Source organism: Drosophila miranda, chromosome 3 (genome assembly GCF_003369915.1).
Source record: "Drosophila miranda strain MSH22 chromosome 3, D.miranda_PacBio2.1, whole genome shotgun sequence".
Classification (NCBI taxonomy): domain Eukaryota; kingdom Metazoa; phylum Arthropoda; class Insecta; order Diptera; family Drosophilidae; genus Drosophila; species Drosophila miranda.
Window position 1 is genome coordinate 20,437,246 of NC_046676.1, and position 27,948 is coordinate 20,465,193.

At 49.5% G+C, this 27,948-nt stretch overlaps 2 protein-coding genes and 15 non-coding genes across 20 annotated transcripts; 1 reads left to right on the forward strand and 16 right to left on the reverse strand.

The window, feature by feature from the left end:
• Positions 1 to 29: 29 nt before the first annotated feature.
• Positions 30 to 20,308, reverse strand: LOC108158784 (helicase domino). Of its 4 annotated transcripts, XM_033391668.1 has the most exons (16): positions 20,101 to 20,308; positions 18,842 to 19,499; positions 18,472 to 18,787; positions 17,954 to 18,260; positions 16,780 to 16,884; positions 14,303 to 15,118; positions 12,788 to 14,072; positions 12,293 to 12,479; positions 10,521 to 10,657; positions 10,266 to 10,452; positions 7,813 to 9,975; positions 7,289 to 7,507; positions 4,430 to 4,465; positions 1,278 to 4,349; positions 792 to 1,214; positions 30 to 410 (listed from the first exon to the last, which is right to left on the reverse strand). In XM_033391668.1, the coding sequence occupies exons 2-16, from the start codon at positions 19,486 to 19,488 to the stop codon at positions 405 to 407; spliced, it is 9,906 nt and encodes a 3,301-aa protein (XP_033247559.1). In that variant the 5' UTR covers positions 19,489 to 19,499; positions 20,101 to 20,308; the 3' UTR covers positions 30 to 404. The 4 variants fall into 4 exon arrangements, with proteins under 4 accessions (XP_033247559.1, XP_017146952.1, XP_033247558.1 ...); XM_017291463.2 differs by having other exon boundaries at positions 30 to 1,214; XM_033391667.1 differs by lacking the exon at positions 20,101 to 20,308 and adding an exon at positions 19,772 to 19,941 and having other exon boundaries at positions 30 to 1,214.
• On the reverse strand, positions 10,087 to 10,196 carry LOC117188537. The gene has a single exon (XR_004472631.1). It is a non-coding gene; the product is annotated as a small nucleolar RNA Me28S-Am2589 (small nucleolar RNA).
• LOC117188546 lies at positions 10,754 to 10,898 on the reverse strand. Its single transcript, XR_004472640.1, has one exon. It is a non-coding gene; the product is annotated as a small nucleolar RNA psi18S-841/snoR66 (small nucleolar RNA).
• Positions 10,939 to 11,079, reverse strand: LOC117188553. Its single transcript, XR_004472647.1, has one exon. It is a non-coding gene; the product is annotated as a small nucleolar RNA psi28S-3316 (small nucleolar RNA).
• On the reverse strand, positions 11,139 to 11,283 carry LOC117188542. The gene has a single exon (XR_004472636.1). It is a non-coding gene; the product is annotated as a small nucleolar RNA psi18S-841/snoR66 (small nucleolar RNA).
• LOC117188552 lies at positions 11,324 to 11,464 on the reverse strand. The gene has a single exon (XR_004472646.1). It is a non-coding gene; the product is annotated as a small nucleolar RNA psi28S-3316 (small nucleolar RNA).
• LOC117188547 lies at positions 11,524 to 11,668 on the reverse strand. Its single transcript, XR_004472641.1, has one exon. It is a non-coding gene; the product is annotated as a small nucleolar RNA psi18S-841/snoR66 (small nucleolar RNA).
• On the reverse strand, positions 11,709 to 11,849 carry LOC117188550. The gene has a single exon (XR_004472644.1). It is a non-coding gene; the product is annotated as a small nucleolar RNA psi28S-3316 (small nucleolar RNA).
• On the reverse strand, positions 11,909 to 12,053 carry LOC117188543. The gene has a single exon (XR_004472637.1). It is a non-coding gene; the product is annotated as a small nucleolar RNA psi18S-841/snoR66 (small nucleolar RNA).
• Positions 12,094 to 12,231, reverse strand: LOC117188548. The gene has a single exon (XR_004472642.1). It is a non-coding gene; the product is annotated as a small nucleolar RNA psi28S-3316 (small nucleolar RNA).
• On the reverse strand, positions 14,145 to 14,253 carry LOC117188536. Its single transcript, XR_004472630.1, has one exon. It is a non-coding gene; the product is annotated as a small nucleolar RNA Me28S-Am2589 (small nucleolar RNA).
• Positions 15,551 to 15,683, reverse strand: LOC117188549. The gene has a single exon (XR_004472643.1). It is a non-coding gene; the product is annotated as a small nucleolar RNA psi28S-3316 (small nucleolar RNA).
• Positions 15,712 to 15,856, reverse strand: LOC117188545. Its single transcript, XR_004472639.1, has one exon. It is a non-coding gene; the product is annotated as a small nucleolar RNA psi18S-841/snoR66 (small nucleolar RNA).
• LOC117188551 lies at positions 15,897 to 16,037 on the reverse strand. The gene has a single exon (XR_004472645.1). It is a non-coding gene; the product is annotated as a small nucleolar RNA psi28S-3316 (small nucleolar RNA).
• Positions 16,054 to 16,188, reverse strand: LOC117188554. Its single transcript, XR_004472648.1, has one exon. It is a non-coding gene; the product is annotated as a small nucleolar RNA psi28S-3316 (small nucleolar RNA).
• Positions 18,329 to 18,436, reverse strand: LOC117188538. The gene has a single exon (XR_004472632.1). It is a non-coding gene; the product is annotated as a small nucleolar RNA Me28S-Am2589 (small nucleolar RNA).
• Positions 20,309 to 21,718: 1,410 nt separating the features above from the next.
• Positions 21,719 to 24,174, forward strand: LOC108160549 (N-acetylglucosamine-1-phosphotransferase subunits alpha/beta). The gene is made up of 3 exons (XM_017294616.2): positions 21,719 to 21,938; positions 22,000 to 23,411; positions 23,462 to 24,174. The coding sequence occupies exons 1-3, from the start codon at positions 21,845 to 21,847 to the stop codon at positions 23,948 to 23,950; spliced, it is 1,995 nt and encodes a 664-aa protein (XP_017150105.1). The 5' UTR covers positions 21,719 to 21,844; the 3' UTR covers positions 23,951 to 24,174.
• Positions 24,175 to 27,948: the final 3,774 nt, after the last annotated feature.

Below are 27,948 nucleotides of genomic sequence, written 5' to 3' on the forward strand. Positions count from 1 at the left end.
ATTATTAGCTAGTACAACTTTTTTTTAAATATCTTTATATTTTTCCTTTATTTCTGTAATTTGTTCATTATACTAGAGCATAAGTAAATTATAGTCTAAATAGATGTACATTTATTAATTTGTAGTATGTAGTATTTGATGGATTTACAAATGTACATACGGCGGGGGGCGAGGGGAGAGCTTAGATGACTACAATTTACAAGTTTAATTTAAAGCAGGCAGTTTGCCAGTAATTAATATAGGTACTTAAGAGTTATTGCGAATTAAACTAAGGCTACGGTACACTATGATTGGTAAAAGTAATTCGGCGGCCACGCCGAGCTGATTGAAGCGATCGTCATCGTCATCAGCACGATCTTTTCCAAATCCTCCACAGCTGTCGAGCGATCGCCCATCGCCATCGCTCATGGCTGCAAAACCAATCGACAGAAATTGAGATCAATTTAGCAATGACTGAACTATTTGACTAATTGATTGAATGCATGAAGATCGACGTGGTATGAGTGTTCGGAATTTGGTCGAAACTTGATTCGAAAGATTCAAATTGTTTGGCAGTTGATCGAGTTGGTGATGCTTGTGCTTGTGGTGGTTGTGGAGTAGGGACTGGAGTTCGAGTTTGAGTTTGAATTGGTGGTTTTTGTGGTGGCTCTGGCTGTGGAAGCGACGGTGGAGGTGATGCTCGAGATGCTCCGCCGATTGCGTGCCCTGGCGGCTCTTTGCGACCGACTATGCGCTAAATGTTATTCTTTCTCGCTGCGTATCATGATCTTTTTCTGTACCAGCTTGCGTACCTGTTGCGTTGTGGGTTGTGACATGCCGCCCTGCTGCTGCTGTTGCTGCTGCAGACCGCTCACGGTTGGCAAGGTAGTGGTGGTCTGCGTTATCGTCATCACCTCGGCGGGCCCCGATGTGGGCCCAGCGATGCTAGTGTGTTGCTGATGCTGTTGCTGCTGCTGTTGTTGTATCTGTTGTTGTTGTTGTTGATGTTGCTGTTGTTGTTGCTGGACAACTGCCAGCAGGTTCCCACCGGCAGTGGTTTGCAGCCGGACGGGACTGGCATTTTGCCGCTGATTGTGCTGCAGAGCAGCAATCAGGGTCTGCTGCGTGGTCTGGCCCCCAGCGGCCACTTTCAGGGCGTTGGCAATGCCTGGGCTACCCACGTGAGTGCGCAGGCTGCCGGCAGCAAGGGCCTGGGCAGAGGCGGCCGATACCACCTGCAAGAGCGGAGAGGATTGTTGATTGATTCCTCTAGAGGAACTCTTGGATAGGTAACCTACCTGGATCGTCTGCCGCTGATTGGCCTGCGAGGCCACCGACACGGGTATGACCCGTCCGACACTAGTCTTGCCCAGCACCAGATTCGTGGTGGCCAACGTCCCCTGCTGCCCACTGCGCATAACCTGTTGGAACTGCTGCACCGTCACCGAGCTGGGCAGCGTCTTGGTGTTTTGAATGTGCAACAGCTGGGCCTGGACACTACCTCCACCGGTTGTCACCTTCTGCTGCTGCTGTTGTTGGCCTGCCACCGTGGGCAGGGTTCCCCCACCGGTGACGGTCATGCCGCCAGACTGCTGCTGCTGCGGCTGGGGACCGGACACAATGTTGGTGGCCGTTGGCTGTCCGCTGGCGCTTACCAGCTGTGTCATTCGGCTGATCTTGCGCGGCATCGTCAGCTGTTGCTGCATTTGCAGATGCCGCATGGGCATGGTCACCTTGATCTGGCTTCCGGACTTGAGCTGCGGCAAAGGGATGTTCACGCTTCCCGCCTGCACCGTGGGACCCGTGGCGGAGACTGTGACTCCACCCGCGCTCACACTGCTCCCGCTGGCTGCCGCCGCCGTGGAGGCCTTCACCAGGGATGCAATCTGCTGCTGGGTGACCTGCTGGGGCTGTACCTGTCCGGCCACTGGCAGCTGTCCCTGTTGCTGCTGTTGCTGAACGGCCGTGGTGGTGGTGAAGAGGGCGCCCGTCGCCTGCTGGGCCTTTTGGGTGGCCAGTATGCTGTGTCGCTTAACCAGAAGCATGTCTCCGGCTGCCGCTGATGTGGTGCTGCCGTCCGCCGATATCACCTGACGCTGCAGACTTTGCTTGCTGGCCATTTGCTTGATGAACTGCGTCCGGGCCTGGCCGTGCATCTGGACACTGCTAACGACGTTGGCCGCCTGTACGACGCCAGCTCCCGGCATTCCGGAGACGGCCACCTTCTGGCTGGTCACATGGGTGGGCATGTTGCCGGCCTGGATGATGGTACCCGCTGTCTGCACCAGATTGGCAGTGGCCACTCCACCGCCTGCTGTCCCACCAACGGGAGCCGACTGCGTCTGCAGCACCTTGAGGCTACGCTGGCGATACAGCTGGATGTGAGCGCCTCCCGGCTGCTGGGTTCCGGGAATGACCGTCGTCTTCCCTCCCTGCTGAAGGGCAGTCACTGGAATGCCCTTGGTGGTCACCAGCTGTGTTTGTGTGGCTGGGGACGTGGGCACTGCGGCCAGACGAAGTTGCGTCTGGAACTGTGCGGGACTGACGCCCTGGCCGAGGTTGGGAACGGACACAATCGACTGTCCGGCTGCATTTGTTCGCTGCTGCAGCGTGTTTCCCGTGGAAGCGGACACAATTCGCTGACCCCGCAGCATGGCGGTGTTAAGTGTGGTCACTGCCGTGGTCTGTTGTTGCTGTTGCTGCTGTTGACTGGCAGTGGTGGTCAGCACGGAACCCACGGTGGGCAGTGTGCTCACGGAGACTACCTGGGGCAGGGTCTGGGTCTGCACAATGCTTCCTAGCTGCGGGGAACTGTTCACGGGGAGCGTGGTCTGTGACGAGATGGACACGATCTGGGCTGCGCTGCCAGACTGTGTCTGAACAACGGCCGGCAGACTCTGTACGGGCGTTGTCAGCACCACGCTGACGCTGGATTGGCCCGGGTTGGCAGCGGCCGACTGTTGGGCCAGCTGCTGCAGCTGTCCTGCCGTCAGATTGGAAGAGGTTCCCACAATGGTCTTCACCAGCTGTTGCGTGGCGGACTGCTGGCCTTGTCCCGGGTGAGTGCGCATTTGCTGCTGGGGCTGATGCAGGAGAATGGCCGTCTGCTGGCCGGGCGATACGTTGGCGCTGGTTAAGTGCTGGATTTGCAACTGCTGCAGCTGCCCGGCGGAGGGAACCGCCACCGTTGTGTTCGTGTTGATGGGCTGTTGCTGCTGCTGCACCAGTTCCACGGTCTGCTGTTGCTGCTGCTGTTGTATGGGAAGAGTTTGGGGAACGGGTGAAGTTGTGGCAAGCTGCTGCTGTACCTGCTGTTGGTGGGGCTGGGGCTGCTGTTGCATCTGCGGCGCCTGTTGCTGGGGCTGATGTTGTTGTTGTTGTTGTTGTTGTTGCTGCTGCTGTTGTTGCTGTGGCTGTTGCTGCTGTTGGGACTGCGGCGGCAGCAACTGTTGACCACCACGTTGCTTCTCCCGGATCTTGTTGGCCTTCATGGCAGCAATGTTCTGCGGGGGCACGGGTTGGTCATAGTTCTGTATGCCAAACTCCTGCAGCACCTCCATGTGCTTGGGGTTCATCAGGCTGGGCGCACTGAACTGTCGCTTCGGCGGAGGGGCCTTCTTTAGGTAGGCCGTTTTGATGCTGTCGAATCTGGAGCGCATGACCTTGTAGAAGGAGGCGTTGTTGTCGCTGGCATAGAGCTGGGTGGTGCGCAGGTAGCGCAGTGGGCTCTTGAGGTACTCGGTGCGCAGGGTGGGTTTGAGTTTCTTCTGCTTCTTGGGGCTCTCCACCACCTTGCCCTCCTCGCGCGGCTGAATGTGGGTCTCGTAGCGGTAGCGGCACTGCCTGGCCGAGCGGTATGTCTTTGAGCAGAAATTGACCATCTCCGAGACGAGGTCCCAGTTGGGCGTCTGACCAGGCGCCAGCTGGACCAGACTGCAGGGCAAGCCTTGCAGATTGACCAGCACATGCAGTATGGCAATGTCCTCGAAGATGCACCACTCGCTCATGGCCTCCGGCTCGGTCAACGGCTTAACGGGCAACTGTGGCTTCATGCCCAGTACGGGGGAGTTGGGCTTAAAGCTGCCGCGGAAGCGCTGGTTTTTTAGCTCGCGACGCAGCCGCGAGAGCTGGGGCGTCGGGCGATCGAAGAGCGACTTGGGAGGCGCGCAGTTGTCCTCCCGTCGCATTTTGTTGGTGCGCCGACTGCCATCGTAGCCGGCCTCGGAGCGCGAGCGTTTGTTCTCCTTGCGCACGTAGACGGGCGGCAGGTCCAGCTCCGCGATTGGCACTAGGTCGTACATAAACGACAGAGAGTGGTCTATGTAGATGTCGTTCTCACTGTCCTGCGGCGGCGTGGGCGGGCACCACATCTATATATTTCCGTAGGAGATTCAGATTCAGATTAGACAAGGCAATGCAATTTCCGATACTGGAGATCCGATCCACTTACCGGCATCTGTTCCATGGTGTTGCGTGATATCCAGACCTGGACACGGGGCCAATGGGAGAGGCAGAGCCAAAAGCAGACGAAGAGGCAAGAAAGTTAAAGAAAAGAATACACGTTCCACATTATTTTCAGGATATAGCAACTCTGTTTTGGTGTTGGCTTAGAAACTATTTTGATTTGAATTGAATTGAAAATTGCTAATTGATGGCGTTGTAGCTTTCATTCCGAACAGTTTCTAGTTTTCGTACGATAATTGGGATTCGATTTGATTTGATTTTTTACGATGGCAAGAATACTTTAGAGGACTCCACGCGGAACTAACAGATCTCAGACACACGACAGATTTTCGGATATACGACACCAAAACAGAATTCTACATTTCTTTGGAGAAAATAATATTTAACAATCTTTGGATGGAGATTTACGCGCTTATTCTTTTCCCAACTTTTGTGCAATTGTCTCTTCTAAATGGAATATAGGGGCTACGCACGAAATGAGTCCGTAAATAAAAACCACAACGTCTTTTAGTTTTTCTTTTAGTTTTAGTTTAGTTTCAGTTTCGTTTGCTTCTGATTTTTTTTGTTTTTAGATAGATTTGTAGTTGATCTATCTTTATTTATACAATGGAACACACGAATTGAGTTCTGGTTTATTTGTTAGTCAATCTATTCGCAAAGTCTTAAGATGGTTAAGGTTTCCGTTTTGCTTTGCTTTCGTTAAGTTATGAGTACAAAATAAATTATAAAATGCAAAATATTTAAACTCTAGTTTACAGGTATACCTCGCGGCTTAAGAACTAAAGCAGTTTTTTAGGGAGCGAAATGTTCGGTTGATGAAAAGTAATAAAACATTTATGATTTTAATGCTTGGATACTTGGAGTGGCCCTGATTACACGATGCTAATTATATTGTATATATCTATGTACAATCTGAGAGGTCTTACTATGCTAAACTACTACCTATCCATCCCTCTATAGTGTGTCTCCCCATCTTCCCATCTTCATCGCTACCCTATCGATCCAAGTGAATTTGTTATCCTAGACTTCTGCCATTCGGCTAATCACTAACTAACCTTAGCACACATGAATATATAGTATGTATGTTTGATAGAAGGAAACTTGTTACAGTCTATAAATACTCGCCCTGTAAACAGCTCGAGGACGACAAGCTCTCTCTCGCTCTCTCTCCGAGCAGGATTCACCCACTAAAACGTGCACAACACACACACGCACCGCAGCTGGTTTGGCTGGCTGACTGGCTTTTAATACTTCAAGTAATACTGACAAACATTCGTTATCACCGATTCGTTGTCCCACTTGAGGAGGAGACTGCTCCTGTGGCTGCGTGTGCTCCAGAGCTTGCTGTGGCAGGAAGCGGCGTGGATCGTAGCATCACTTTGGGCGTCTTGGTTATCCATGGATGCAGCGTCCCGGCTGTGCTTTTGTGCTGTGTTGACGACTTGTTGACGGCGATGTTACCATCCGTCTTGACCATTCTCTTTGTCACTACCCTGCGCCTGGGCTCGCTATGCACCTCTCTGGGCGTCGACTCGTTCTTCTTGATGCTTCTGTTCGAACCACTGCGGTTCAGGGTGTTCGCCACGGGACTCATGTCCAGGGTCCACAGATTGATCTTCACAGAGCCGCGGGATCGAGTGCGGGGCGTGTGGCCAACAGTTTCGCTCTCATCGCTCTTATCCGACAGAATCTGATGATGCTGCTGCCTCTGAAGGTCTTGCTCTTTGCTCGACTCTGATTTGGCATGCGCCAAGGGATCATTGGGCTCATCTGTGTCCGTCTCCTCGCTCACATTATAGTACGTGGAGCTGGTCATTGTGGTGTCTTGCACTTGATCGTGGGCACTCCAACAGCCATCCAAGCTGGCATTTGATTCGGCCTCTCCTTCGGCGGTAACTTCTCCGGCTGTGGCATAACTGCTCTCCGAGTCCTCGGAGAGGATGTCCACGTGCGTTTCCTGCTCTTCATCCTCATCAGCCCCGTTCCCTTTTTCGCTTAGGGATTCTTCCGTTTGCGTTGTTGTCTCCTCCAAGGCGGATTCCCTATCGTCATCATCTTCAGCACTCAACTCCCCATCGTCATCATTGTCATCGTCTTCAGCTGCCACACTCACTTCCTCCTCTTCATTTTCTGTATTATTGTCATTCTCGTCCTCGTCCTCATCCTCATCGCTTGGAATAGCCAAGGGTGCAGCTATCGTAGCTCGTCTTTTCAGCAGCCTTCGCCGAGAAGTGACCGAAACAGAGGTGCTATCTCCACACACTCGCTTTGGAGGCGTGGTGGTGGTGCTGCTGCTGCTCTTTCCACTGCTGTTCATTTGAGTGGACTTGAGGACGGGCGTTTTCATCATCTTGCTCATGGCAATGTTGGCCGACAGCCGCTTGGGACGCTCGCCGGCGACCACAGGAGAGTCCTCCTCGGCAGCCGCAGCCGCAGCCGCTCCTGCAGCTAGGGCTGTGCGTGTTGTCTTTCTAGTGGGCGTTGTTTGAGCATTGGTCACATGGACCACACCCAACGAATGGAGTCGCGTGTTCCGTCTGACAGACGAGCCGCTCTTGCCCCCAGTCGTCGACCTCTTGCTGTTTCCTGTCCCTGTCCCTGACCCTGACCCCAACACTACTGGAGGCGCACTGACATTGAGGCTGACACGACGCCGACACGACGTCTGCGCCGGACTACTACTGACCGCAGGCGGCACTGATCTCTTCTGGTTCCTGCTGCCACTGTGGCTGCTGTTCACACTCTTGCTCAGCTGGTGCTGCTGACCCTGCCTGTTGCGCTGAGACCTACTGGCTGGGGCTCGCTTTTTGGATGAATGGGAATCTTGTTTGGTATTGACATTAACCTGATTACTCGAATCCTTGCGACTGTAGGTGAGCAATTCCTCAGGCTCGGCCTCCGGCTTGAGTAGCTCCTCCTCCTTCTGCATAACAGCCAGTCGATTGGCCTCCCATTCCCGCTTCTGTGCCTCCAGCTCGGCCTCTGCGGCGCGCAGCTGTTCCGCCGTCCAGGCAGCTCCAGTGGCCTCCACGAACCGCATGGCATAGCGTTCCACGGGCGACAGCTACAAGTGGGGGGAAGACAAATGCAATAATCATTAGAACACGCTTGACTCCACATCCTCACTGACACGATCTATCCATCATAACATCTAAATTCGAGGGCTAGCCATGTTAGACGTTGAGTGATATAATCGAGCGTGGGTTGGTCGCTTCGACTATGTCTGAACGTATACTCCCCGAAGGAAAGTTTCTCTTGGCAGTGCTCGCTGAATCGAATGCGCATCAAGATACGGTATTCAATATAAATTGCAAGCCCTGCCATACCCGCACCCCATCCCCGATCAATCAATCAATAGTCACGACTCACCTGCTTGACGATATTCTGCATCTCCAGATCTGCCTTGCTCATCTCACCCTGAGAGGAGCCGACGCCTGCCTCGGCGTTGGCATCATCCGCAATGGGAATATTCTCATCGAACTCGGCCAGATCTGCGGCCACTTCGGCCTTGGCCGTCTTGGTGGCTAGAACGTCCTGCTCATCCTCGGCGGCAGCGAGGGCGTGCTCAAATGCTCGCAGCGACTGCTTCTCCGTTTCCACAACGGCGGTCGCGGTCGTCGTCGACGTGACAATTCTCTCCGTCTTCTCATCGGACTTGACGACTTCCTGGGGGGTGATGGTGGTGGTGGAGGTCTCGTCCTGCTCGGTGTGATCCATTGTGAATAGATCCTTGATGGTGGAGCTCTTGAAGAAGGTTGTGGTGAAGTGGCCGCCCTCGATGGCCATGTCGCTGAGCATTCGCTTCTGATTGGCCTTCTTGAGGATGTTCACTTCGATGGTCTTCTCGGACACCAGGCGGTAGATGTGCACGTCGCGCGTTTGCCCGATGCGGTGGCATCGATCCTGCGCCTGCGCATCCATGGTGGGATTCCAGTCAGAGTCGTAGAAGATGACAGTGTCGGCGCCCGTCAGATTAATGCCAACGCCGCCCGATCGCGTGGACAGAATGAAACAGAATATCCGTTTGTCCCCGTTAAAGCGCTCCATGAGGATCTGACGCTGCTCGACGCGCGTCGAGCCATCGAGTCGCAGGTAGATGTGGCCGTGGTGGTTGAGGAAGGCCTCCAACACGTCCAGCATCTTGGTCATCTGCGTGAATATCAGCACGCGATGGCCGTCGACCTTCAGCTGCCTCAGCAGACGATCCAGGGTCTGCAGCTTGCCACAGTCATACTGAATGAGCCGCGGATCCGGAAACTGTGTGGTCATTGCCGAGATAATGGGATGCAGAAGGTCCAGCTTTGGCAGCAGGGTCTGTCCCACCCTGCTCTCGATCTGCCGCTCGTACTGCCAGTGCGTGGAGGACAGATTCTGGACGTAGCGGCGGATCAGCGGAGCACACACCGAAGGAACATAAATCACAAAGTTACTAAAGATTGGCGCCATTTCCGCACACCTCTGCTCGAAGGTCTTGAGCAGGTGATTGAGGGACCATCCATCGCGATGGGCCATAGCCGTGCAGCAGTTGGAGAAGCTCCGTGTCTGCCACGTGGAGTGTCGCAGGGTACGCGTCGACTGCATGCACCGCTGGATGGCCTCGCGGCAGTCGTGGCCATAGATGGGAGTGGCATCGGTACGCCGACGATTGATCGTGGCCATGCGCTTGCGGGAGGCCAGGCGCTGTTCCTTGCGCATCTGAATGAGTTCCTGGACCTTGTAGGGATCCTCTGCTTCCTCCTCCTCCTGCTCCTCGATCCCCGTGCTTCCATTGGCTATTCTCCGTTTCTGCGCCGTGCTCTTCACATGCGTCGCCAGATCCCTGACAATGGGCTCCTTGATTAGCTGCTGAGATGTTAATACTGTACTAGCGGCAGCTGTCCCCGAAATGCTGCTCGCATTGACGCCCGCTGTGACAGACGACGGCGACGATGTCTTGCTGGTGAGAGTCAGGCGGGCACCGGCTCCCCCCGCATTTGTGGTTGGCGTGAGGTAGAAAAAGGGTTTTCCATCCTGCATCGTCTTGGTCACCTTGGCCGGCGTTGGGGCATTCATATGGGAGCGTGCAGTCATCAGCTTGGCGTTGGCCAAGACGTTTAGCGCTGCCCCCGGAGAGGATGCCGATCCTCCTATAGTGGTTGTGGTCGTCGACGACGTCGTAATCACGCTGTTGATCACAACCGGCTTTAATGCCATATTAATGGGGTTAATGGAACCACCGATACGCTTCATGATCCTTCCACCGGGCAAGAGGGTGCGCATTGGCACAATCTTGGACCCCTCCAACCGCATGGCCGGACTGGCGCCCACTCGCACCGCATTCAGTTTGAGCCGCTGCGCAAGCTCCGCACTTCGCACTCGTATGTGAAACCGATACTTGCCGTTGGGGCAGCGCGGTGGTGGCTGTGGGGCGCTGTCGATCTCCTCGATCAACTTGCGTGGCGGAACGAGCAGGCGGCACTTGTGCGATACGTACGCGCTTAATGTTTCCTCCAGATGCAGCAGCAGGAGATTCACAGTTTCCAGATTGATTTGCTATTGGCGAGATAGTAATTTGTCAGTCGATTCAGATACACACATACATATGTATATTGCTAGAGCTACAACTGGCCTGTGGGGCAGGGGACGGGGGACGGGGAACTGGGCGATTGAATCAGACAAATGCCTCGCAAATGCGAACATCCTGGGACAAGTTTACGACTCGCTCCAAAACAGATTGAGCCCAACTTTCAGTGACAGTTTAACATCATTTTCAATCAGAGGGAGCAAAAAGGGTAAATTGTGCGGGGGAGGAAGGAAACACCCTTCTGTGACCTGGGACTCACCGTGAACGGGTCATACTCCATTATGTCGCAGACGAGACGCGGCGTGTGGAATGTAATGCCCTCCATTTGAAACGGCGATATTATCGGACGCACTTCAAACATATTCGGATGGTTGCACACCTTCCGCAGCTGCATCAGCACATTGATCACGCTCAGCAGATTGCCCGTCTGCAGGGTTTCCCTCGTTCTGCAAATTACAAATCGTATTAGCCAAGTCATTCCAGTTCTTAAAGTGGGGAGCAGTGATGTACTTACTTGGAGCGACTCATGAAATCCTCGTACAGGTAGCGCTGGCGATTCGACAGACGGCACATGACCACATGCTCGTACTTCTTTGGCATTTGCTTTTCCACCTCCTTCTTGAGGCGTCGCAGCAGGAACGGCCGAATCACCTGCAAGGACACACAACGACGAAAAAGTGTCAATTACAGCGAGATTAAGCTTAAAACTAAGAGGATAGTGCTTAGTGCTGCTATCATAGCGGTGAGGTCGTGTAAGGAGCGTTTTCAATGTGATCAGCTTGGTTATAGACCCACCACATGGATAAGACGCCCCGTTCCCACTTGATCTAGCAAACTAACAAATTGTCATCACATGTGGCTGTGTTTCAATGTGACACAGAGTGCATTTGCCTAAATTGGACTCCGACGGGTCACGGGTCTCACGGGTTTCAGGGTGTTCACAACGTAAACGGACCAGAGTCATCAATGAATGGAGCTCCGATCACTTTGCTATTGCGAGAAGTTTTGTCTGGCACACATCAACGATTTTCAAGAGCATTTATTGGGCTGGCAGGAAAACGCTTTTAGGTGCTGCTATTCCCAATACCAATCATTGGGATCGGAGTTTTCTACTGGAATTACGATTATTACTAGGATGTACGATGCGTTTTCAATGTGATCAGCTTGGTTATAGACCCACCACATGGATAAGACGCCCCATTCCCACTTGATCTAGCAAACTAACAAATTGTCATCACATGAGGCTGTGTTTCAATGTGACACAGAGTGCATTTGCCAAAATTGGACTCCGACGGGTCACGGGTCTCACGGGTTTCAGGGTGTTCACAACGTAAACGGACCAGAGTCATCAATGAATGGAGCTCCGATCACTTTGCTATTGCGAGAAGTTTTGTCTGGCACACATCAACGATTTTCAAGAGCATTTATTGGGCTGGCAAGAAAACGCTTTTAGGTGCTGCTATTCCCAATACGCATAATTGGGATCGGAGTTTTCTATTGGAATTACGACTATTACTAGGATGTACGATGCGTTTTCAATGTGATCAGCTTGGTTATAGACCCACCACATGGATAAGACGCCCCATTCCCACTTGATCTAGCAAACTAACAAATTGTCATCACATGTAGCTGTGTTTCAATGTGACACAGAGTGCATTTGCCTAAATTGGACTCCGACTGGTACAATATCTCACGGGTTTTATGGTGTTCACAACGTAAACGGACCAGAGTCATCAATGAATGGAACTCCGATCACTTTGCTGTTGCGAGAAGTTTTGTCTGGCACACATCAACGATTTTCAAGAGCATTTATTGGGCTGGCAGGAAAACGCTTTTAGGTGCTGCTATTCCCAATACGCATAATTGGGATCGGAGTTTTCTATTGGAATTACGATTATTACTAGGATGTACGATGCGTTTTCAATGTGATCAGCTTGGTTATAGACCCACCACATGGATAAGACGCCCCATTCCCACTTGATCTAGCAAACTAACAAATTGTCATCACATGAGGCTGTGTTTCAATGTGACACAGAGTGCATTTGCCTAAATTGGACTCCGACTGGTACAATATCTCACGGGTTTCATGGTGTTCACAACGTAAACGGACCAGAGTCATCAATTGGAACTCCGATCACTTTGCTGTTGCGAGAAGTTTTGTCTGGCACACATCAACGATTTTCAAGAGCATTTATTGGGCTGGCAGGAAAACGCTTTTAGGTGCTATATATATAACCTCACCGGAGGTTATCTGTGACGATAAGTATTCTGAGAAACGCTTCTTACCTTGTGCAGACGCGTTATCAGAGTCTCGTTATACTCCATGTTTCCCTCGATCATGCCCGTCATCGGATTGGAGAACCACTCCTTAAACTCGCGGTGTGAGGAGAACACATAGGGCATGAGGAAATGCATCAGAGACCACAGCTCCATTAGGTCATTCTGCAGCGGGGTTCCCGTCAACAACAGGCGTCTATGGGAGAGAGAAATGAATGATTATTCGAGTGGACTCGTGGGAAGTGCGGGTGTGGGAGTGGCTGCTAGTGCGAGTTTAGGGTTGTCTCAGAACAGGGCCACAAGCATTCTAGGGCGGGATTAGCATGCTCTGGTTTAGTATGCGGCATTATAACGATATTAATTTTAGCACCCAAGCGTAGTCCCCGTGCTAGTTAGCAGTCGCATGGTTACTGATTTTTGGTGCTTTTTGGCAGGCAAACAGAAAGAGAACAACAGATTGCCATACGGGTAACTACAGTGGGGTGGGGGGTGAGTTGGGGTTACCTCTCGGTGGAAAAGTTGAGCAACAGCTGCCAACGCTGCGACTTGAAGTTCTTGATGTTTTGGGCCTCGTCGAGGATTAGATATTTCCACTTTTTGCGGCGAAAGCTTTGCTGATCCTGGACGACCAGCTTGTAGGAGGTAATGCAGACGTGGAAGGCATTGGGCTTGGTCCAGCCGACGCGCTTCAGCTTGCGCTCCTTCTGGGAGCCGTAGTAGGTGAGTATCTTGAAGCCGGGACACCACTTCTTGAACTCCATCTCCCAGTTGAGCATCACAGACGATGGCACCACAATCAGATGCGGTCCCCAGTTGCCTCTGGCGCAGGCGAGGTGCGCCAGCAGGGCAATCGTTTGAATAGTCTTCCCCAGGCCCATCTCATCGGCCAGGATGCCGTTCAGCTTGCGCTCGTTCATCGTGACCAGCCAGTCGAGTCCGATGTGCTGGTACTCGCGCAGCGTATGCTTCAGCAGGAAGGGCACCGGAGTTACCACATTGGTGGAGGACAGGGTATTGCCTTTGGGCTGGAGACTCTCGGCCAAGGCGGCGGCATCATTGAGCATGTCGTCTTTGTTGGCGCCGGCAGTAGCAGCCCCAGCACCAGCACTGTCACTGCCGGCAGTCGCTGCTGCTCCGCCCGCATCGACAGTCGCATCTGTTAACAGACTCTTGAGGCCATCCTCCTGGTCGTCCTCCTCCACTTCCGTTTCGGTTTCATTCGTGGAGAGATCTTCGTCGTCATCCTCTTCGCTGGCATCCACATCGCTGCCGTCAGTGGAATTCTCGTCCACTGCCGTGGAATCGTCATCTGAGTCGAGTTCTGGGGCGCTACAAGGCTCCAGCTTGCGTCGCTTGGGACTGGGCGACCGATCACTGAATCTTCCAGACTTGTACTTCTTCAGCAGCTGCTCAACCGGCAGGTCGTTGTCGGCCTCCAGTTCATCGATCTCCCTTTTGTGATCGATCTCCTGCTCGGCCTCCTCCTGCTTGCTGATGGTGTTCTCATCGTCTTCGCTTGCCTCCTTCGCCTCGAACTCACTGTCGCCTTCGCAGTCTTCCTCGTCGTGCGTCTCGCTCTTCACCGCAGAGGTGGTATGCTCCTCCTCCTTTATGAGCTTATCACGATTGTCCAGATATCCGGGAGGCAAGTCTTTCAGGAAATCGTCGAAGTCCATTTCAGATTCCTTGGCCAGGGCCGTCACCTCTTCATTGACGTCCGCCGCCTCCTCCTCCGCCTTGGCAATGGTCTCCTCATCGTCCTCAGAGCCAGACTCTGGCCGAAACTCAACTGCAAATGAAAGGGGGAGAATCGAGAATTAGCGACCAATGAGATCTCCCGGCAATCGGTAAGAGGAAACGTGAAAGCATCAGGCAAATGCCTCGCAAATGCGACCATCCCAGGGTAACATCGAAGTGTTCAAAAATAGACCACGACAACGTTTCAGTGTGTATTTTATCATCATATGCTGATTCCGCTGATTCTGCTGAAAGGATATCTTGTATTTGAAATTTTCTTACCATCAGACTCCCGCTTGGGCGAGGTGAGGCGGCTGGAATTGAGGCTGAGGCTGGGTGTGTCGGCCGCCATGCTCTTGTTCATGCCCTCCACCAACTGTTGAGAGAACTTCTCGGTCTGGCCGACAATGAAGTTGAGATGCTGATCGAGTGCCTGCTTGCGCTTCTCCTCGATCTTCGTCTGGTGCTTGTACTCCACCAACTTCTCCACATTCGACCAGAAGCACTTCACCTCGCGGGCAATGAAGGAGGCCACTCGCTTTAGGTGCAGCTCTTGGGCCTTCTCGGCCCGCTGGGCCGCATTGGCCTTCTCCTGGAAGTACTTTTGAACCATCTTGGCGCACTTCTTGGCCGCGTTCTTCTTCCACTTGCGCTCCTGGGCAAAATCAGCCGCCAGCCAGGCCATCTCATCGAGAAGATAGTCCCAATGCGCCTTCGGCCGGCTCGGCTCCTGCAGCTTGGGCAGGCGCCGTTCAGTCCATAATCCCTCTCGCTGTAGTTCGGATATACGCTGCATCACGTACACCTCCTGCTTGGCCTTAAACGAGAACTCCTGCGCCGCACTGGTCGGTGTGCCAGCGGCAGTCAGGGCTAGTCCTGGGCTGAGCAGGCTCCCGCTTGGAGTGCCAGGCGTGATGGCTCCACTGCCGCTACTCGCCGGACCATTGCCCGTGTACAGCGGCGTCGTAGAAGTGCCTGCCGCCGTTGCCGTTGCGGTGGCTCCACTTCCACTGCCACTTCCGGCATTATTGTGGCTCTGGGTGCGCCGGAGCGTCGTCGAGCCAACTGCGGTGCTGCAGGGTACCAGTGGAGTGCCACCTTGGAATAGAAACCAAAATAAATGTGATTAACATGGCCATTCAGCTGCAACTCAAATATCAATCAAGTCATTAAGGTCCACTTGTGGCGTGGCGAGGCATGCTGGAGGGTGGGTGCATCAATTAAAAAAGATCTGATCTACCAGGAAAGCAACAGGAATGAATGGAATAAACATGAGAATCTCTAGCGAATCGGTTGCTAAACAAACAGAACGCAACAATAGATGGCAACTGCATGCAAACTTATTCCTAATACTCGTATGGCGCCCGAATCCATGGATGAGCCACGAGCCACTGGCTGGGCCGTCAATGTGACACAGCGTGCGCTTGCTTCGACCTCCACACTGGTGGAGAAACCAGTAGATTACGGATCCTCCAGGTCACGTGCTACTGCATTGGGCATTGGGCTTCTTTCGTACCCATCTCTGAGATCATCTGTAGCCAGCTTATGGTGATCCTGCTGCCATCGATGGGGCAGAATCACTTGCAACTGAGCCTTGCTATGGCACACATCTACGATTTTCGAGAGCATTTATTGGGCTGGCAAGAAAACGCTTTTAGGTGCTGCTATTCCCAATATATACGATTATTACTAGGATGTACGATGCGTTTTCAATGTGATCAGCTTGGTTATAGACCCACCACATGGATAAGACGCCCCATTCCCGCTTGATCTAGCAAACTAACAAATTGTCATCACATGAGGCTGTGTTTCAATGTGACACAGAGTGCATTTGCCTAAATTGGACTCCGACTGGTACAATATCTCACGGGTTTCATGGTGTTCACAACGTAAACGGACCAGAGTCATCAATGAATGTAACTCCGATCACTTTGCTATTGCGAGAAGTTTTGTCTGGCACACATCAACGATTTTCAAGAGCATTTATTGGGCTGGCAGGAAAACGCTTTTAGGTGCTATCTCCCCCAAGGATTATCTGTAGCCAGCTTATTATGATTCTGCTGCCATCGACGGGGCAGAATCACTTGCAACTGAGCCTTGCTATGGCACACATCTACGATTTTCAAGAGCATTTGAAAGAGACTATCAAGAAAACGCTTTTAGGTGCGGGTTAACTTGAGAGCTATAGAACTAGGCTAGAGCTAATGATGGGAATGATGGGTTATAGATGACTTGTGAGAAGTGAGACGAAGTGGTGGCCCAACTGGTGGTGTGACAATCCCAATGGATAATGAATCATGTGGATCATGAATATCAACGCGCAATCAAATGTTCTAAGTATGCTTAAGTTTGCTAACTTGCTTACAAATCAACGAATCAATCAAAAATGTACATTCATCAGTTATTCAATTCAAACGTAAATCAAACTTTAAGCAGTTTTACCAATACCAATACCAATCCAAATCCAAATCCAATTAATAACTAACTAAGGACAAAAAGACACCAATTCTAGAATGAACGAATTAAATAAATGAAACTTTAGGCACATCAATAAATGCACTACTTTTGCGCTTGGAAAATTATAAATAAAATGCTTCAATATTCAATAATTAACAGACAAAATGTTTAGTTTATATATAAGAATTTCAATCAAAACGATAATGTTTTTTCTTTGCTGAGAATATTTGTTCTTTTTTTTTTTTTAGTTTTTTGATATTTTTGTAGTTTTGTTTTGTGTTTAGTTTGCGAACGATAAGCACCTGGCACCAAAGGTACAGAAGAATTTCCTACGGCAGCAGGAGGAGCGGGTATTTGACCGAAGACCATACCGTGACGACCTCCTAAAGGTCTACCGGGTATGTGACCTATATTATAACGATAACAATAACGATAACGATACAATTATGGTGAGTTGAGAGTGTGTGCGTTATAGGAATGTACATATGTGGGTAGGGTATTTGCATGGGATGTGATAGCGAGAACAGAAATACAAATCATACAAATGAAGAACAAACAAAAATGTAATAAACAAAATTTGTAAATCAGAAACATTCGTAAATACAAAGAAATGTCTTTCATCCCAGTGGACCAAAAAAAAAAAACGACAAAATCGCGAGCGATTCACGGCAAAGAGAATTTTGTGATCAAAGTCTCGCTAAATGATCGCAAACGAGTGATAAGTGGATAAAATTGCATCTTTAAAGATATCGAATAACGCCTGCAAATCAACACAACATGATCAGGGATCACTGAACGGATGGATTGTGATTGTGATGCATAAATTCATATTATGAATGAAAATCACTAAACATCGGCACTATCGTATGAAATCCATCAATGAGCGCTGAGCATGTTGTGCTGGTAAGCGATTGATTTATTTTACGATTTTCGATTTTAAAATGTTTGGTTTTCGCGTAATTCTCGACTAAGAATTTCGGGTCCATTGGGATATTGCGTGTTAATGTGTGTCGTGTGTGTGTAGCAACTGAATTTTGCTAGTTTTTTAAATTTGATTTTGTGGTAAATATTAGTAGGACATAGTAGGATATAGTATTAGATGCCGGCCACAATATAAATGAGTTTAAATATGTTTATTTTGGTTTCATGTGAGTGCAGGACGTGCGTTGGCAGTTGGCACGATTCGGATACGGTTACGGTTCGGTTACAGGAGTTCGAGTTGGTATGCAGTTGGCTAAAGTTTTTTGGCATTGATTTTAAACTTTTAAATTTGGCATTAACGTAGGAAAAATAATGAACGGAATGGAATGAAACTAAATGAAACGATAAAACATCTTGTAAAAACGCAGTAAGAGAAAATACAGTATCTTTTGATCGAACAGTCGAACAAACACAACAAAAACACAAACAAAAATAATGGTAACAATGAGAGGTTTGATCCACTTTTGGGGGATCCATTGAATACATCAAATTTACCTTGCTGCGTTAGCTGGACAACAGCGGCGGGTAGTTTTGTTGAAATGGCCACTGGTGTGGCGCCCACGGCTGGAATCTTGATCTCCGCCTCCGGTGGATGAACATTACCGCTTGCCTCGACTAGACTGCCGCTTGTGGTTGTGGTGGTAGATGTGCTTGCTGCTGGTGTGGTTGCAGCGGGGGCGGGACTGCTGCTGCTTCTGTTGCTCGTCGAGTGGCTTACAGTTGCTGTTGCTGCTGCCCCTGCCGCTGCGGGAGCTACCGTAGTGCTGCTGCCAATCTTTTCTGGCAATTGAGATTGCGTATTCTGGGGAAAAACAGAAAAACGTATTCTGTGAAATAAAAACCTACGCAATCAACGGTAGTTGATAACAATATTCCATCAGACAAATGCCTCGCAACTGCGAACATCCTTTTAACAGCCAAAATCAATCAAAAATAGACCGATAACGGCGTTCAGTTGAATTGTAACATCACTTGGCTAACATATCTAGGCGTTTATAGTAATTTTTGCTAACCGCTTTCACTGTGCTATTGCTGATTCCGTCCACCTGTTTTCCAGTCGTCCCGGTGTTGCTTGTTCCACTAATCACCGTCGTCGTCGTCGTCGTCGTCTCCAGTGTTGCTTGTTGCGGAATTGGAGTTCTCTGGGCTTGGGCCGCACCGGATGCCGCTGACGTGCTAGGTTTATCCTCGTGTACCAGCTGATCTATACGATTTGCATTGCTGTAGCTGATGAATTGCGGGGTTGGTGTCTTTTTACGCCACGCAGGGTAGTCCATCATACTGCCGCCGTTTTGTAGGTAAAAGTATTCGGACACATTTTCAAGATGCCTGTGGAGGGGAATTTAAAGCGTGAGCACGAAAAGCCGCGATAATCGATCATACCTTTCCTTAAGGGTACGCAAAATCTGCAATTTCTGCTGGAGAATGCGCTTCTTGAGCGCATTCGAGTCTTGCAGGGCTTCCGAAGATACCCCACCGACTTCGCTGCTGGAGGCCACAGAAGCCGGCAGCAGGGAGCCAACAATGTTGCTGCTGGCAGTCCCGACAATGCTGCTGCTCGCCGGGCTGGAGTTCGGACTGTTGTCAAAACGCTGACGCTTGGCCTGCGGCGGCGAGGCGGAGGCTTCTATGATGCTCGTGGTGGCGTAGTGGGCGGATGAGACGAGTGTGGTTGTGGTGGTAGGTGGTGCTGCTACTGGCGTGGCTGCCGTTGCCTCTGTCGTTTGCTGTTGTGGCGGCAAGGGCGACAGCGGCACAGGCAGCTGCGCACTGGGCAGCTGCTGCTGTTGGTGTTGTCTACTGATACTGCGGACTCCTTTCGGTTGTGCTAAGTAGCGGGAAGCCGGTAGGGCTGCTGCTGTTGTTCTATTGCTGGTCACTGTTGTTGTTGTAGCCGCCGTTGTAATTGTGTTCAATTTTGGGAGTGCAACTGATTTTTCCGTAGAGTGTAAAGTTACGCGGTCTGACACAGCAGGAGGGGCCGGGCTTAGCCCTTCATGCCCCCCTCCTGCTGAATTACCTTCATTCATGTTTGAGACATCTGCAAGTACACCAAACGATATGGAATTATTTTGAATTATCATTGGTTTGGCGGGAAACATTCGCTTTGCCGCTTTCGGCTCATCCGGCAGAAGAGCACATGTTCTGCACCCACCTTTTGCCTGATATAACTTTTTTTAAATTTTCTTCTACAGTGTATATGAAATGCTAAGCGTAGTATCAAAATTCAGTAAAACTAAGCAATAAAATAAGAGTCATCCTGAAATGAGCTTATCACTCAACTTTTCCCCTCCTCGCTGCACGCAAACGCACCGAAAATGCAACTCTGCGCTTGCCATTTTCTTCGATTTTTCTTTCTCTACACACGCGTTTTCTAAGGCCAGATTACGTGACCACCATTTAAAACTACATATATTCACAATTAATTGTAAGAATTATATTTTTTTAAATTTCAAGACATTTTAGCTCTCAAAACTATCAGCCATCTCTCTCAAACTGGAATGACATGTGCGAAAACGCCGCAGTCAGAAAGAGACGACCATATATACGACATGGCGTCGGTTCTTTGTGTTGGTGTGCGCAGCAGCCACTTTTACATATATACTGGGCGGACATTTTTTCACAATTTTTCTTACGCCTACCTCAGATGGGGAGAAATTTTAATCACAAAATATCCACATCTCTGCGATGCATCCGTGTAGAAAACCTGAGCGGACGCGTTGTAAAAACCGTGCCGCACTCAATTATGTATGAATTAAACCGTATTTACTGCCCCTAAATACTAAAACTAACTTTTTGTCTGCGGAAAAAAACGCGTGACGCGATTTTGACAGGAAGTGACACACTATAAAATATACCGTCCGACCCTCAGAAATATACAAAAATATACCGTCTCATTTGACAAATATACCGCAAATATACTGACGAATTGACGATCTATTTTATCTGTTCCTCGATTTTGATATTCCGTGGACTATTACTAGCTATATAGAACATTTAGCCATGCCCACATAATTTTAGCCCGTTGATGAATCAATTTTCTACACAATTGGTTAGTTTTTAGTCCTTGCTTTTATTGTATTTTGACTAAAACAAGGTTTAAACAAAATAGTTAAAAAAAAAAAAACAGTCGCAATGTTGCTGGTATTTGAAGACATGATGCGTGTATCGGCCTTTGTGCACCCTATTTCGTTCATTTTATATGTAGATCAAACGCAATTTATTAAGACCTTTTCTCAAATTGATATGTTTTTTACTTATTCATGTGTATTATTAGTATCTTGTATATATTTATCTCGATCCTGATACCTACTGAACCTTGGAAGACAAACATTTTCTCAATTCTATAACATTCATTTCCCCCAGGGTATGTGTGCATGGAATTAGCAACATGTTTGTGTATGGAATGGGACTCATTGTTGCAAAAGCGAAACTGCGGCGAATCGGGTATTGCCTATATTTCAAGCTATAGATGCCCACTTAGCTTTATCCCATAGATAAATGCATTTTCTACAAGATTGCTTCTTTTAATTATCTTAAAGTATTTTATTTTGACTAAAATACGGTTTTCAAGTAAATGTTGCCGCAACAGTGTGTATGGAATGTGCAACATTGTGTATGGAACGAGACTCATTGTTGCTAAGGCGAACTGGGGCGAACTGCGGCGAATTAAAAAAAAACGACCAATTCCTCATATTCTTTGTTCCGTTGAATAATACCATCTATATGGAACATTTAGTCATGCCCACTCAATTTTGTACAATTGATGAATCAATTCTATACATGATTGGCCTATTCGAAATACTTGCTTTTATTGGATTTCTATATAACATTGAAAATTAAATTAATAGATTGATGAAATTGACAAAAATACCATGGGAGCGCGGCGAAAACCAGTATTTCTACAGTATGACCCTCAGAACAGCACCGAAACATACCGTCTTATTTTAAAAACATACCGTAAATATACTTAGGAATTCAAGTTCTGATATACATATTCCTCGATTTTGATATTCCGTGGACTATTACTAACTATATAGAACATTTAGCCATGCCCACTTAGTTTAATACGAATGATGAATCAATTTTCTACTTAACTGGCCTATTCTAAATACATGCTTTTATTGGATTTCTATATAACGTTAAAAATTGGCAAAATTTACCATTATATACCGATATACCGTAAATATACCGTCGGTTCAATTTTGACCTAAAAAAATACCGTAAACGGTCACCCTGCAGATTTCGTTGATTATCAGTGTGACCATAGCCTATCGTGCGGTTAATTGATTTAGGTCAAAAACCAAAACAAACCATTACATTTGTGTGTTGTTTTCTTTTGTACGATGAAATCATCAATGAAATGTGCACTGTAAGTCTCTGAGGATGCGTCTGCGCCGCCGTTCGTGGCAACGTAAAATGCGACGCGCCATCGAGCAGCTGAAGATGCAGTCGCGCCGCAAGCTGCAGCTGTTTTCGGGTAGGATCTAATTTTTGGACACTTGTCATCTGGAATAATCGTAGTTTTTCTTACCTACCAGTGGTTGGCGGGCTGTGCTTGATGTTCTGGCTGGGTGGCAGTCTGATGTCTATATCCGAGGACAACCAGATTAGTGACAACAACATCCCCTGCACGCCCATCGACGTCGTCTATACCTGGGTGAACGGTTCAGATCCCAGCTTTATCGAGGCCATCAGTCGGTTTGACCCCAACTATGATCCCTCGCGGTTCGACGATAAGAACGAGCTGCGGTACTCACTGCGCTCGCTGGAGAAGCACGCCAGCTGGATTCGTCACGTGTATATTGTGACCAATGGCCAGATTCCCAACTGGCTGGATCTTAGCTACGAGCGCGTCACTGTGGTTCCCCACGAGGTGCTGGCCCCCGACCCGGCGCAGCTGCCGACGTTCTCTAGTGCGGCCATCGAGACATTCCTGCATCGTATTCCAACGCTGTCCAAGAGATTTCTGTACTTAAACGACGATATATTCCTGGGGGCGCCGCTCTTTCCGGAAGATCTGTATACGGAGGCAGAAGGTGTTCGGGTCTATCAGGCTTGGATGGTGCCCGACTGCGCCTTGGACTGTCCCTGGACGTATATAGGAGATGGGGCCTGTGACCGCCATTGCAACATTGATGCATGCCAGTTCGATGGCGGGGATTGCAGCGATACGGAGCAGCCGGACGGTTCCCACATCGTCATGCACAGCCAGGAGACGCACGAGGAGGAAGCAGCTCCTTCTACAATACACAAATTCCCGCACATGGGCCTGCAGAAGCTAATCAAGCAGAGCTCCTCGAACTTCAGGGATGTAATGCGGCATCGAAACGTGTCCACCCTGCTCGAGCTACGGCGCATTGTGGAGCGCTTCAACAAGGACAAGCTAATGTCACTCAATCCCGATCTGGAGGACAGTAGCACAGTGATGCCAACGAGCCAGCGTAAAGTACTGCACAAGGAGGACTTCAAGTCATCCACAGACATCTATTCGCACTCCCTAATTGTCACCAACATGCTGCTGAATAAGGCCTATGGCTTCAAGGCTCGCCATGTCCTGGCTCACGTGGGCTTCCTGCTCGACCGCGATATTGTTGACGCCATGCAGCTCCGTTTCCCGCAGCAGGTCCTGAACACGGCTCATCAGCGCTTCCGCTCAGCCACAGACCTACAGTACGCCTTTGCCTACTACTCCTTCCTTATGAGCGAGACGCAGCTGCTGAGTGTGGAGGAGATCTTCGACGATTTTGACACGGATGCTTCCGGAACCTGGTCAGACCGAGAGGTGCGTACATTCCTCACTCGCATGTATTCCCCGCCCTTGGACTGGTCGGCGATGCACTACTTTGAGGAGGTTGTTCAGAACTGCACCCGAGCCTTGGGCCTATATGTCACCCCTGATACAGTGGTGCATTCCACGTTGGTCTATGAGCGCTACGAGGACTCCAATCTGGTGGGTGACTGGAATAGCTCGAAGAAAACAACTAACTGTTCCTTTCACAGCCAACTATAACGCGGGAACTGGTCGTCCGCTGCCCCCTGCTGGCCGAAGCCCTCACGTCCAATTTTGGGAAGCGCTCCAGATACCGCTACAACATCAGTCCGAAGCGGTCCTTGCACAGCAACTTTATGATGCTCACCTCGAATCTCACGGAGGTTGTGGAGTCCCTGGACAAGATGCGTCGTAATCCGCGGAAGTTCAACTGCATCAACGACAATCTGGATGCCAGGCGGACGGAGGACAACGATCTAGTGCGCCATCTGCTCGAGGACTTCTACCTCTCGTTTTTCCCGCGACGCAGTAAGTTCGAGTTGCCGCCGCAGTTCCGCAATCGCTACGAATCCTGGCGCGATTACCAGAGGTGGCGTCGTCGGAAGCGTGCCGTCCTCGTTGTAGGCTATGGCGTCAGCCTTCTCCTGATCATCTTCCTACTGCGCTTCATGTGCCTCCACAAGGCCAAGTTTGTGAGGCGCTGTGTACAGCGCCTGTAGAATCGGACGGGAGAGTTTTCTTTTGTAATGTGATACGTTGTAACTTTTGAGATATTGGCCATTTCTGCATGCAATCATAGTCAAATTTAGTTTTAGGCCATGTGCAATGTTTTTTTTCTAGATTTTTAAGCGCAAAATGGAGGCTTTGCAGTGCAACGGTTGTGTTCTTTAGCAGTCGAATACACTAAATAATAAACACTTAATTCCAAATCGAAGCAATTCAATTTGAGCGCTCTCTATCAATGGCCTTCCAAGTCGATCGAAACGAGAAGCAGGGCCCAACAAGAGCTAGCTGCTATGGCACACCGCTGCTGCAGTTATAATTCGAAAGTATTCTTACAGAAAACGTTATATTAAATTAGTTTTTTTAGGTTTATTGGTTTGGCTGCTGTCCAGTTCCCCAGATTGCTGCCAGCACTTAGCATCTCCATCTCTTCCACTGGCTCGCCTCCCCTGGCGCGTCGATGATTACCGCAAAATTTGAGCGCCCGCTGAGCGGTGGGCGTTGCCAAACAATTCAGTTGTGGCACACACACACACACCACACAAACTACGTCATCACTTTTTTGGTGCTTGCGGACAGGGCCCACTCGGTGGGTGGTTTGTAATTATGGACATGCGCCACCCACTCCGTGGCATTGCGGCACATTAAGCGCTGGCGTTGAAATTATAGCAACAAAAAACGGAGACTCCGCAGCAAGTTGGCACTTTGCGGGCCCGGAAGTCGGTGGGCGGAACTAGAGCGAGTCCAGACAGACTGATACGGGTCGCTATGCGCTCGCGTGTGTGTGTGTGTATCTGTATCTATGTATGTGCCTGTGTCTGTGTCTGTGGGCGTTACCAAGAAGAAAGCTCCCCAGTGCCGTGCCCTGTCCATATGATGATGATGATTTGCTTTTGTGCATTGAACATCTTCTTTTTTTATTATTTTGGCTTTTATTTTGCCAACTCACCAAATCACATGTGGCCGGGGAGCTGTGGGTGTGGCATCGGCATCCCATCCCATCCGGATGCTGTGGCATAAATTGCGTCCGTCGTTTTTTAGTCAGTGGCTTAAGTGGGGATTGCTCTGTCTCTGTTATAAAGAGCAGGAGAAGTGGCTCTGCGGGAAGTCGCCCTTTCTATGTGACTCTCTCTTTTTCTGGACAGGAATATCAATTATCTAAACGGCAGCTCGAATCTTATCAATTATCTACCCATCTCCACACGGTGTCCTTTGCAGGCATATATTCAAACTGTTTAAACGTGCCACTGAAGCGGACACGTAGGCCCTTCCATACCACTGGCCTCGTAACTCATCCTAAATGATCTCTAGTTGGGCCACCCAGGGATTCCGATTCGAAAACGGACTCACAATACGTGCACACGCCACAATTTGGTTTATTATGTGCTCAGATCCCTACCCTCTTTTCAGATCTCAGTGCGTTCTACCACGGAGCGGAAGTGGTTGTGGCTTGGGAGACCTCTCAGTCCCCTGATTAATGTTGGATCGTCATGCCAAATTATGCAAAAAGATTAGCTCTGTTTGTGCGTGTGGGCGATCCATATATCTAGATCTGAACGGAGGATGTGATACGGATATCCTGTCGGGAAACTGAATTTTCTGGATATATAGTTTAAAAGGAATTAGAAGGCAATACAAGGAATAGTTAGTTAGATAATAGTCCCAATTTTGATGGATATTTGCTTCCCTTTGGGAGCTTGGGACGTAAAAATATACACGGGTTAGCGGGGAAAACCTTCAAGAAAAACTGAGGCAATCTTCAGGGATTCCATTCTTTATTCTATATTCTCCTGCAAATATTTCCTCTTCCAATTTAATTTCAAAACAAACAAATAAATTCAGTTCTTCTGCCCCAGAACCCTTCCCAGACCTCTGAAGAGCCGACCCTTTGGCGGCTGCCCAGGCCCCAAACCCAGACCCCAGACCCCAGACACTTGGACACCCGTTTCTAATATTCTTCTCGGAATCGTTTAGTTCAGTGTAAAAGGGGGGGCAGGGTGCACGTATATGTAATTGGATGGCACGGAATCGTTGGACACATTTTGACAAACGGCTTCCTTCGTGACCAAGTGCGAGCCGTGAAAAGTCTTTTGAAAATTGTTCAATTCGAATATAAATTTTCATATTTTTATTGAAATTCATTATTTTTGTTGGTTAATTATTGCATTATTCATGCAGTCGGCACTTTGTTCTATTCATTCGCTTGCGGTGAAATAATGCCAGCCCCCGCAATGTAATACATAATTATTTTCAAATTGTTTGTGAAACTCCCGCCCCCAGAGGCCGTGTGGGAGAGTGGAGGCGAGGAGGCGTGCCTGCAGCGACATATTGAATATGAAAATGCAGTATAAATAAAGAATTAAGACATTAAATCGTTCATTGCGGCAATTTACATTCATTATTATTACGAGTTCGAGGTACGTGCCCATAAGCCATGGGAATTGGAATACGGACGGACAGTGGCGGATCGGACAGTTGGGGAGAGACACGGACAGCCAGAGACAAAGACGGACTGCGACGGCAACGGCAACGGCGACGGCGACGGCGACACTGCTTCATTGATGAGGGACTGGGAAAAGGTCTGCCGCTTGCATTCTTTATATTTCGGTTTTGGAAATTAATAAAATCATAAAATTGTAATTAATTAATTCACAAAACCAAAGGAAAAGAAAACAAGTAAGAGTGCATTTGGCAGAGAGAGATTCGACAAGGCAGGTACCCTTTAGGCAAGTGGAAAGAGGAGACTTGGAACTTGTATATAAGACTCTTCCGAGATACCAAAGCTAGCTCAAACCGGTGATCGTTTGCAAGGGCCTGCTATCGCACGAACATACCACCTTACCTTGATTCTTTGAGAGTCTCTTTTGTATATTTTGACGTCCATATATCTGCATTACATGGCAGCCCAATATACTTCACCTGATACCCCATTGGCTGTCCGCAGCAGAGAGAGAGCAATGTCGCCGCCGGTAGCTGCCGCCTGTCCGACCTGACGGATCGTCATCGCTGGCCGCTGATTAGGGATTCAGGTGCGTGAGTGCATTCTCGTTTGATTCTTTTTGTGTGTTTCGGCCTTCTTCAGCAGAATTTGAACAGTCGGAGCCAGGCTCTGGGTGCCCGATCGTTCGGCTTTGGGGGACGGGACTGACAGATCGGCTGGCAATGCCAGCAATGAATGGTCGCCTCGCAGCCCCCTGGCACTCTGATTGTGGTGTCCCCCCTTTGGGTTTACAAGCCGCTTACATTGCTGATTGCCGCTGATTGTCCATGAGGGGCAGTCACTCCGTGTCCACTTTGCATACGATTTCATGGAGATATTTCTGATGTCTCTGGCCGCTGACAAGTGCACTTTAATGAGTCGTCCTCGGTGCCTTTGAAGGTCTGTGTCTCCGTCACAGTGGCTTAAGGCTCTTGGCCGGGCTAGCAACAAACTTGCAACCGAGCAGGCAACGTTCTCCCTCTGCTTTGCCACATGTGTTGCCTAACTATGCACAAAAGTGGGCGTGCCCCGGCCTTATGACAAATTATGACAGCGCGCATTCATGGCTTGATTTATGGCTGTCCCTGCATTCAACGATGACCCCCTTTTCCTACTGGACTCGCAGCAGGATCAGCATTTGAATCTCCACCCTGCCTGCCGTCCGCAACGCCAACCGATTTACTCCTGTTTTTTTTAATGATTTTAAAGTGATTTTTAACGTGCTGCATTACGGCTGCTTAGCTGTTCAGCTCAACACAAATCCGCGCGTAATTAATGGCAATATAATTTACAACAAAGGCAAATCTGGCAAAGGGGGTGAACCGAAGGCAGGAGAAAATCACAGACTTGGGCAGATTCCCATGTTCCAGCCACAGCAGCGACGGCCACAACGAACTGCAAATGAGCTGCACAAGGAATCGCACATTTGATAGTAGGGGAGTGGTATGCTTCCAGTTTCGTTTCCCCTATACATTGTAGCGCATTCCCTGAACCATTCAAGCCGAGCCCTGTTCC

Coding starts and splice junctions, on each gene's coding strand:
- LOC108158784 (XM_017291463.2), bottom strand. CDS start 19,488: ATGAATGAAGGTAATTCAGCAGGAGGGGGGCATGAAGGGCTAAGCCCG. Junction 16,885..17,953: donor TGTCCAGCTAACGCAGCAAG/GTAAATTTGATG, acceptor GTTATAATATAG/GTCACATACCCGGTAGACCT. Junction 14,073..14,302: donor GCCCAAGCGGGAGTCTGATG/GTAAGAAAATTT, acceptor TTTCATTTGCAG/TTGAGTTTCGGCCAGAGTCT.
- LOC108160549 (XM_017294616.2), top strand. CDS start 21,845: ATGCGTCTGCGCCGCCGTTCGTGGCAACGTAAAATGCGACGCGCCATC. Junction 21,939..21,999: donor CAAGCTGCAGCTGTTTTCGG/GTAGGATCTAAT, acceptor CTTACCTACCAG/TGGTTGGCGGGCTGTGCTTG. Junction 23,412..23,461: donor GCTACGAGGACTCCAATCTG/GTGGGTGACTGG, acceptor TTCCTTTCACAG/CCAACTATAACGCGGGAACT.